This window comes from Poromitra crassiceps (assembly GCF_964638095.1).
Source record: "Poromitra crassiceps genome assembly, chromosome: 7".
In the NCBI taxonomy this organism is placed as follows: Eukaryota; Metazoa; Chordata; class Actinopteri; order Beryciformes; family Melamphaidae; genus Poromitra; species Poromitra crassiceps.
Genome location: NC_139628.1, coordinates 49,531,737 through 49,542,102, shown reverse-complemented (window position 1 = coordinate 49,542,102; position 10,366 = coordinate 49,531,737). Strand labels below are relative to the sequence as shown.

The window sequence follows — 10,366 nt, the reverse complement described above, 5'->3', positions numbered from 1 at the left end:
CAAAAAAACGTTAAATGTGACTCAGGGTTGAAATGTAGACTATGGAAACACTGTGACCATGTGACCAAGGGATCGAACACGCGGCTCTCTGGTGTGAAAGACAAGTGTTTACGTCCTCCATCCACCCCAGCCACAACAGCCTTACTAGCCACCGTGCTATTTCAATAGCACACGCTATCACGCTATGATGTGTATCACTTTGATATAGCCTACATGTGATAGTCTACATATCCATGGATTGCAGAAACATTGGATGTTTGCAGTGCACACACACACACATACGGCTCTGACCCACTAACAATCTGGTATCATCAACACACACACATACGGCTCTGACCCACTAACAATCTGGTATCATCAATGTACTCCTCAGTATCTCTGGTGTCATATCAGAATTCCTAAACTAGTGTTGTGAGTGCTAGCGGGCGCTGTGTGGAGGTGTTCATTTGCCAACATTACAGTCATGTCGTCTCTTCTTTCTTCATGCATGCTAACCTCGTGTCACCAGGCTAACCTGGCGTCACCAGGCTAACCTAGCGTCACCAGGCTAACCTGGCGTCACCAGGCTAACATGGCGTCACCAGGCTAACTTGGCGTCACCAGGCTAACCTGACGTCACCAGGCTGACCTGGTGTCACCAGGCTGACCTTGTGTCACCAGGCTAACCTGGCGTCACCAGGCTAACCTCATGTCACCAGGCTAACCTGGCTTCGCCAGGCTAACCTGGCGTCACCAAGCTAACCTCGTGTCACCAGGCTAACCTCATGTCACCAGGCTAACCTGGCTTCGCCAGGCTAACCTGGCGTCACCAAGCTAACCTCGTGTCACCAGGCTAACCTCATGTCACCAGGCTAACCTGGCTTTGCCAGGCTAACCTGGCATCCCCAGGGTCTCTCTCAAAGGAGAAGAGCCTGGAATCTGTTACTGCTCACTTTAGTCTTCCAGTCTGAGATCTCACCGCTTGTATCTGGCTATTTGTTTCCAATTTGTGCTGCAGTGTTATCGCTCTATTGTGTTATTTGCTTTTTAATTGATCTTATTTTTGTGTATTAGTGACATAGCAAGATAACTCGCATCACATTTATGACGCTCTGTTTTCAGAGCGAAATTGTTTTTTGGAGCACAGACCGTTTCTGTATCCTGTCTGATCTGCAACTCCCGTTTCTGCTTTTTACCAGATGACCAGATGCCAAGCCTTTGGCCCCAGACTACATGCACGTAGAGTGTTTGGATGCTACTGATTAGTTGTCTGCTTTATGCCCCCCATCAAATAGACATGACAGCAGCAAATTGGTGGTCAGATTCTCTCATTATCTCCTCCCTGAGAGTGTCAGAGACTGAGTCAATACTAGACTTACAGTATTTCACCCGTCAGCAACTATATAAAGTTTAACTATATTTATATTTCATAATGTGCATCTTAACTGTGCAATATCGCAATGTGCAATAATTATGCAATACTGCAATTTGTGCAACTAGGTTATTCTGCCCCCTGATTGTCTTATTTCTATTCTTCACATAATTTCTCTATGCTTATATATTTCCCTACTTGAATGTGAGCATCTGCAGCATTATGCAATCTCCCCTTGGGGGTCAATAAATTATTTCTGATTCTAATTCTGATCTTCGGTGTGAAATTCACACACGTGTGAATATAATATATGGATGATATTTCTGCATTTTCTTGTTGGCTGCTGTCTGATGAAGGCCTCCTTGGCCAAAACACCCTGTTGTTAATATTCCCTAGTTAATGTCCTCCTTAATGGAGAGACCATGTGGCGTTATGGTTGCAGCTCTGTTCCTGCTAGTAGTAAGAGTAGCAGTAGTAGTAGCAGCAGCACTAATAGTAGCCGTAGTAGGAATTAGTGGTAGTAGTGATAGTAGTATCATAATTATTTGACAGAATTACATGCATCTGTCTGTGTGAGTTTCACTCGTTTAAAATGGAACCGTTATTATACGGTATGTACTCCAGCTAGAGGTGAAAGGTCAAAGTTGTTAAGGCGGGGTCACTACATTGAAGTGAGTGATCCAACTCCATTTACTGCTGCAGAATGCAGACAGCAGTGTAAACTGAGTGATGCTGCTAGCCACCTGCAACAGATTTAGAACCACAAGTGTGGATTCATGACAGGCAAAATAAGGTGTCGTTGACGTGGTGCTCGTAAGGCATTATAACGCACATTATAACGCACATTGTGAGCATGTGATCGTTATTAGAGTCAGAGAATTATATAATATAAACAATGTAGCAAACATTTGGGGGTTGAACTGTATCGTTAATTACCTAATATTGTAAAGGTTAGGTGTGAATGGTATTATCACAAGTTTATCTGTGCTTCTAAATGCATTGGTTCTCAGAACTCTTTCACATCAAGGACTCCTAAACAGACACAAATTAGACCACGGACACCTGTTTGATACGATTTTGTCCCAGGTACCCCATCTGATAAGATTTTTGCTTTTGTTGTTTTATTACAGAACGTGTATGAAACCCATGACCAAAATAGTAATACATTCTATCATTGTCTTACTTATGGATGGAATTATAGCTCAAATAAATTATCCCCCTTTTTGCTGCGGACCCCCTGGAACCCCCCCACAGACCCATAGGTGGCCCCGGACCCCATTTTGAGAACCACTATTTTAATGGTCTTCTAGTCTCCACATAAAGCATCACTGCGCTTCAAGGTAAATGTGACGAAGAACAAAGTGAAAAGTTAATCTAACACTATGTGACCAAACAAATTGTCGTCAAAGATGCTCGCTCAGTGATTAGCACTGCCGTCTCACGGCAAGAAGGTTGGGGGTTCGAATCTCCGCCTCAGTCCTTTCTGTGTGTAGTTTGCATGTTCTCCCCGTGTTTGCGTGGGTTTCCTCCCACAGTCTAAAGATAATGCCGTGTTTGTGTAATAATGTAATCTGGCAGAATTGTGTCGTATTTATGTCACCTATATTGTGTGTAGATACACTATATGCTTGTGATAAGGGGACAAACATTAAAGCCAATTTACCTGTCCAGGTGAGCTGCTGTTTACCGGTGCTCCACCACAAAACTCATGGTGGTCCCGTCAAAGGAGGGCGGGGCGATGATGCGGGGGCCCTGCTGGGACGTGATGCTGATGAGAGGCTGCTTGTGGCCCTGTGGCGCCCTGCTGGCGGGGGCCGCCTGGGGGGACCTCCCAGTGGCCATGAAGTATGGACTCTCCATGTAGACTCCCTCAGCCTGCTGCGACGGCGCTTTCTCTCCGCTCTCAACCTCCAACTAGAGATGCAACGGTATGAAAATTTCACATCGCGATTATCGTGACCAAAATGACCACAGTTATCAGTATTGTTACGGTATTGTTCAAATGTGCTGAAAATGTTCAAAAAGTACTGATACACTTACTGGAATCATATCACCAAGTTTTATTGAAAACTCAGACCCAAAAAGTACTGGATACACTAACTGAAATCATTTCACCAAGTTTTATTTTGAAAACAGACCCAGTGGGAGACTGTTGATGATGATGGACAGTATTTACCATTTTTTCAAAGCGCTGTAATCACGGTAACACGGTTTTAATGACAATTAAAAATTGAAACGGTGCAGTAGCGCCTCCTCTGGTCGGTCGGGGGCACCTGTTGGGGCGGAAGGGAACTGGTGGGAATAGCGTGATCCTCCCACGTGCTATGTCATGCCGGTGAAGCTCCCTGCTGTCAGGTGAAAAGAAGCGGCTGGCAACTGCGCATGTGTCGGAGGAAGCATGGTGCTAGTCTACGGCTCTCTCCAGATCGGCAAAGGGTAGAGCAGCGACCGGGACAGCAGGGGGGAAATTGGCCAAGTACAATTGGGGAGAAAATGGGGGGAAATCCGAAAATAAAAAAATAAAAAATAAACGGTAATCTAACCGTCAAGAATTGTATCACAGTTTATGCAAGATTCAAGATTCACTTTAATAGCCACAGTAAGTAATCAGATTACAAAGGGGGAATTTTTCTTAGTGCAAGTCTGCAGCATGGCTTGTCATAGCATATCATCACAGCATATCATCATAGCATATCATTAAACCAGTAACCGTTTCATCCCTACCTCGGACTGCATGGACATGTGTGACTGCGACAGCGTCCGGGCCGGGATAATGGAGGGCGCGGGCATGAAGCTCGGGTAGATCATGTACGTGTGGCCGTACGCCCCGGGGCTGAGGGCCAGAGGAGACATGGGCATGGGCATGGGCATGGGGGTCATGGGCGCCTGGGGCATGGGCACGTCTACGTACTGGCCCGTCTCCGGGTCGAACAGCCGCTTTGTGGCCGGCTGCACGGGCGTGTCCACCAGGTAGTAGTTCCCGGTGGTGGGATCCAAGAGCATCTTCCTCTGGGTGGCCTGGAAGTAGGGGTGGGCGATATGGCAAAAATATCACATCACAATTTATTTTATTTTATTTTCAGGCAGGATCAGGATCCACGATCTTATCACGATTCTTTTTCATTATGGTTTTTAAGATTATTTCGCAAGTTACTGAACCGTAGCCTACTAGGGCTCAGTGATGGACAAAATCTAATATCACAATATTTTTGACCAAATAACTCAATATCAATATTGTAGGGATGACTATTGGTGCTTTCACAAATGAATGAGACTTTTGATAAATAATCCTCAGTAATGTGGATATAATAACTAAATGGGTAAAGACAAATAATAGAACAGCTAGAACAGTCTGGTAAGTTGAGAAAATGACATCACTTTACTGTAATGCAGCCTTTAAAACCAGGAAAAGACAACACTTATGCCATATCATCATATTACCATATCCAAAATCTAAGATGATATATCAAGTCTCATATCACAATATCAATATAGGGTGCCAAAGTCACGCCCTCTTCCAGGTTAGCCATATGAACCAAGGGATTTTAGCCGTCATTCTTTTTTTCATAGGCATTTCATTTTTAAAGGAGATTTTCACACATCCAATTCTCTCTGGTGCAGGTGCGTTGGAAAGTATCACTTGAGTCTTGAAGAAGATCTGCTCTCAAGTGTTTTTTGACAAAGGTCCATTGGACCGAAACGTTGTGTTTGTTTAATAAAAGGGTGATGCTGAGCAAGAGCAGTGTGCAGGATCTTCTTGAAGACCCATAGGCATTTCGTAAAATGCTGATATAAACCATTTTACTTGGTAGAAATGAAGTTCTAATGAAGGTTCAACCAGGAAGACTATAATCTGCACTTCACCTCAGTCCACTCCTAATTCTCCACCCCTTCACACGCTCAAAGTTAGCTGTCAACTTCCAGGCTTCAATTGAATAATCAGCTGTTTCCCTCCTGGTTTCATTTAACCAATAGCATAGCGTCACATCACCTCACCTCACACACCTCCATCGTAAGCCTATCACATTGCTTCTCACCCTTCATTGTAAGCCTATCACACGGCTGTTGTCTGCTTATATGTGCCTCTTTTTATCCCATTCAGCCTGCTCCACTCCTGCTGTCAGTCTCGCTCCCTCCACCTCCCCCTCCCCACCCAGTCTTCGCAGACCCATCAGAGTCATCCGATTCTTCAGTCCTCCAGAGTCTCATCAGTCTCAGAGGCTTCACCATCATCACCACCAGTATCTAGACTCTGCAGGGGGATAGGTCTGGCTGCTGCTCGTGGCTGATGCAGCTCTCTCTCCATATCTCCCTGTGGTGTCTATGCGCCAAAGACTATTAACAAATACCTTACTCGCATCCTATTTCTGTAATGCTTTATCATTAAGCATTTGTAAATCAATATTATTGCATTCATTCACTGGTCTCTAGTCTCTCCTGATTGAACCAAGCGATTCAGCTATATTTAGAATCACGAGAGATAGCATTTCACTCGGACAAACTAAAAAACGATATAGAGAAAACAAATTGCTTGGTTTGACAAAGTAAAAGTATTTTTTACAAAATGTCTATGGAAAAAACAATGGCGGATGAAATGCCTTGGTTCGTATGCCTAACCCGGGAAGAGGGCGCGTGACTGATATGACTCTATTGACATATTGCCCAGGCCTACCTGGAAGGGGTCCATGGTGGGAGCAGGGGTGATGCTGGGGGAGAAGCAGTAGACCTGAGGCTGAGTGGACATGCCCAGAGGCAGGGAGTGGTAGATGGTGGCGGCCGGGATGTCTGGCGAGCGCGTCTCCATCACCACGCTGGAGCGTTTGGGGGACTGGTTGTAGTCCTCTCGGCCCCTGCTGCTGCTGCTGTTAGCCCCTACCGGTGCTGGAGGGCTGGCCGGCTGCGTCTGGGCGCTGAACGTGTACATCGAGCTTTTTTCGGCGGCCGTGGCTTGTTTGCCGCCGTTGGCGTGAGACTTGACGGGAATGGTCAGGTAGTTCTCGTTGTCCGAAAAGGCGCTGAAGACGTTCTGGGCAGCCCTCTCCGCCTCGTGCCTCTCCTGCGACTCCACCACTCGTTGCTTCGTCTGGGTGATTTTGAGCGACATCGGCAATTTGGGAGACTTGGGGGCGAAGAAGGTTTTCATGCCGTAAGGCGACTGCACGGCCGCGCTCGGCTGGGGGGTCTTGGCGTTGCCACTGTTTGCTGAGGCCTTCTGGCTGGAGCTGAGGTTGAACATGTTTTTGTTCCCAGCTTGCATCAGAAGCGCTGCACTGGCACTGGCACTGAGCTTCTCGTCGCGGCCGGGGGTCTGGAAGGCTTTGGGCGGGTCTTTCTCCTCTCTCCTGAACAGGACGTCCAAACCCGGGGACGCTGCCCCTGCTGGGGGGGTCTTGTCTGTGGGATAGGAGTCTCTCCTCACCAGCTTGTCCGCGTTGGACACCCGGCCGCCTTCGTCCTCGGGGTGCTCCTCCCTGCTGATGAGGGACAGCACGTGGCTGTCCATCAGCGGGTGTGGCTCACTCTTCCTCTTCCATTCGTTCCGATCAAACACATAAAGCTGCTCCATGGTTTTCACCGCGGCTTGGAGTTTTTCCAAGGCCGCCCGGTTGGCCATCTTTGATTCAGGTTTCTTCTCTGCGCCGCCGTCGCATGTTTTTTCCTGCCTCCTAGAAGCTGACCTGCTTTCAATTCTCAACCCTATGGCCCCCTCAGAGGCGTCTCCTTTATTCGAGTTCCCTATGGGTGCTGCTCGCCCCTGTGGCTTTTGGAGTGCAGCCGAGCCGCTTTTAGCGCCCTCTGGAGATGATCTGTCTGTAATGTCAAACGGCTCCTCAATCAGCCTGTGCTTGGATAAGTCAATGAGGTTTGCAGATTGTTTTCCGCTGTTGTTGGTATTGACAGACTGACATTTGATCACTATGGGGGACACAGACGCGGGGTTTCGATGAGGCATTTGCTTCTTTGGCTCTGAATGAGGCTCGGCAGTAAAGCAGGACTTATTGTCGTTGTTATCCAGAGAGACAAAGTGATAAGAACTTTTCACTAATTTACGCACGTCTCTCACTTGGTGTATGGGCGTCTGTAATTTGCCCTTATTCTCTCTGATGTCTCGAACCATGAAATGCGGCACTTTGTCTGAGCACTCACCCTTCAAGGCTGCAGCGAGCGCCTGGCACCTGGAGTCATGATCTGTTCTGGTCGAGCTGGCTGCTGCTGCGTTACAGCCCAGACTGGGAGCCCGCAGCTTGGAGACGCCGAACGGCTCGGCTTTCTTGTCTCTGACGCTCCTTAAATTAATCTTGATTTCTGGAGATTTGGATGTGCCGACGCTCCTGGAGTCTGCCACGTATAAGGTGTTGTCAGAGCGCAGTTTGAGTCCTCCTGCCTCTCCACACGGGGAATCACCCCTGCTGCTGGCCAGCTGCTCTCCAGCCTGTCCGTCACCGGACAACAGTTGGATACTTGGCACAAACAAATGTGACATTTTAGTGAGTTTACCGCTGCCCGCTGCGCACAGGTCCCCCTCGGCCAGGTCGTCTTCGGATGAAGGCGGCTTCCCCTCTGGAGTTTTATCGCTTTTATGTTCCTTTTGAAACTCTAGCTCGCCGTCCTTCCAGCATCTGAATGCGCTATTTTGGCTGCGAAGCAACGTGCTTTTGGAAGCTTCCATTGCGCCTTTTTTAGTATCGATTCCAGCTTCATTTGTCGGCTCCAAATTAGTTTCGGGCGCAGGAGTCAACGCTTCTTGTCTCCGGGAGTCGCTCTTGGTCTCACATGAGCCGCTGTCCACTATGTCGCCTAATTCATCCACGCACATTATGGCAAAGTCCGAGCCCGCCTCGGAGAATTTGGAGCCCTGTGTGTGCAGCTCCCTGCCCGCCTGCGCCTTATTGCCCCTGTGCAGGCTGTCTCCCTCCTGCTGCACCAGGCAGGGGGACGGGGTGTGATGGGGCTCCCTGATCTCCCCCCGCTCCATTTTGCGCTCCTGCTCGAACTGCATCTTCTTGGAAATCACATTTTTAATCACGCTGGAGGCGAAGATGGCTTTCTTGTGTGTGTCTTCCATGCTTTCCCCCGCATTACAGGGCGCCTTATTGCTGGCCCCTCTCCTCTGGCCGCCTGGCAAGCTGCAGCTGGTAACTTCATCTGTGGAACGTGATCCCGCAGCGTTTTGTGCAAATTTCCCACGTCTTTCTCCCGCAGACATTCCCGATTTCACATTACAACTGAAATTCACTGTCTCTGTGAGTGTGATCACTCCACTGCGCCCCTGTCCAAATTTCCCCAGGAGCTCAATTTTCTTAGTGGATGACGATGCGCTGTGGGGATTCAGATTGCCATTCAGAGTAAACATCTCGCTCGGGGGCGGTTTGATGCTCGCCAGTGCCAAACCCTTATAACCTTTATTGTCTATATTTTTGGCCATTTCAAATGAGGACGTTGCATTTCTATGGGACACCATACTTTGGTCCATCACCTTGCCGTATTTCAGGTCGACAAACGTGGACCACCTGTTGATTCCTAGCTCTGATGCAGATGACTCGCTGGAGGTGCTGAAGTTAATGGCATCAAAGTAGGGGTAGGCGAGGCTCTTGAAGGCCCTGGCTGTCAGGTTGCGCACCTCCTTGTCAGCGTCGTCCAGTTCGCTGACTGCGCTGGACGTGCCGCTGGAGCCGGCCTCTCTGCCCTTTCCTAACCTGCCGCCCTGCAGGTGCAAGCGGCGCGGCGCGGCGATGAAGCACTTTGCGCTGTCGCACAGTTTGCCGTCTGCTCCCGTGCGCCCGGAATGATACAGAAATTTCCCCTTTTCTTGGATGCCGCGCGTGTCATTTATAGCTCGGGAAGTGGTTTTGATTGACAGGTGGATCTGCCCTGTGGCGCTGCCGCTGCGCTGCTGCGGCTTTGACGCGCTCTCGTCAGAGCTGGTGAGCTTGGCCGCGTCGCGCAGATCACTTTCCAGCAGAGTGCTGACGGCTGCTGCGGCGCGAGTGCGCGCCGGGCGGCCGCCTTTCCCTCTCCCTTCACCGTCAACAGACGCGTAATCGACAAAAGAGTAGAGCTGGTTGTCCTCTTCCACGTCCTCCCAGCTCGAGCCCGTCCCCAGGTCGTAGTCGCCCTCATGGTCAGACAGCTCAGACAGCTGGATCTCGTGCGTGGTAATGTAATGGGACTCGTCCTCCGTTACGCACGGGACCAATGTGTCATCGGAAAGCACCAAACTCACATCATCATCATCTTCTTCATCATCATCACCATCTTCATCATCAGGCCCACTCCCCCTGCTCAGATAGTTGTCTGTATGTTGTGATTCTTCTGTGTTTTTGGCGTCTTCTTGTTTGGAGACGTCGGGCTGCGTTATGGCGCGCTCCTCTGTGTCTGGGGCGGCATCACAGCGACCCTCCGTGTCGCACCCCGCGCATGTTCCACTTCTGTCGGCGTCCCTCCTGTCGGCGTTGTTTTGACTCGCCGACGACCCTCCGTGCCCAGGATTCGGTTCCATTACGCACAGCGCACCGGGGGCAGACGTTTGGTTTCCCTCGCCGAGGAGCGACTCTTTGCCCGGCATTGCCCCCGTCTTCAAGTCCAGTAAGTCCAACTCCACGTAATTGTTTTCGTCGTGCCTTCCCGGGGCATCCTCTCCGCCGTGTGGCGGTGTTAACATTTCCTTCGTCTTCATTGCTGCGCGCGACTTCAAGTCTCCATCTGACATTTGACAGCAGAGAAAGGGAGATGGAGCCTCCCGGCTGGGATTCCGCTCTGAGAGCCGCAGACAGACGCTCAGTGTAGAGATGCTGTTTGGCCGGTAGATGACACGGAAGCGCTCCAAACATTCCAGTTCACCGCCATAGGAAGCCTAAATAGGACCGGGGGAGACATCACTAGCTACTGGTTCCCTAAAGTGGGTCAGGGGGTAGCCTGATATTTCAAACTGCATCGTCAATTCACAAACTCATTGCCTCTTCAAGAAGAGCCAAATTCACAACTGTGGAGTGGGCGTGGCTTCGAAGGTCTGGA

The 10,366-nt window shown here is 49.4% G+C and overlaps 1 protein-coding gene across 1 annotated transcript; it reads right to left on the bottom strand.

Moving 5' to 3' along the window:
* Positions 1 to 3,034: 3,034 nt before the first annotated feature.
* Positions 3,035 to 10,013, bottom strand: cUnh4orf54 (chromosome Un C4orf54 homolog; the record flags this gene model as incomplete). Its single annotated transcript, XM_083640185.1, has 3 exons — positions 3,035 to 3,259; positions 4,076 to 4,369; positions 6,024 to 10,013. 3 exons carry the CDS (start codon positions 10,011 to 10,013, stop codon positions 3,035 to 3,037), a joined length of 4,509 nt encoding a protein of 1,502 aa, XP_083496311.1.
* Positions 10,014 to 10,366: the final 353 nt, after the last annotated feature.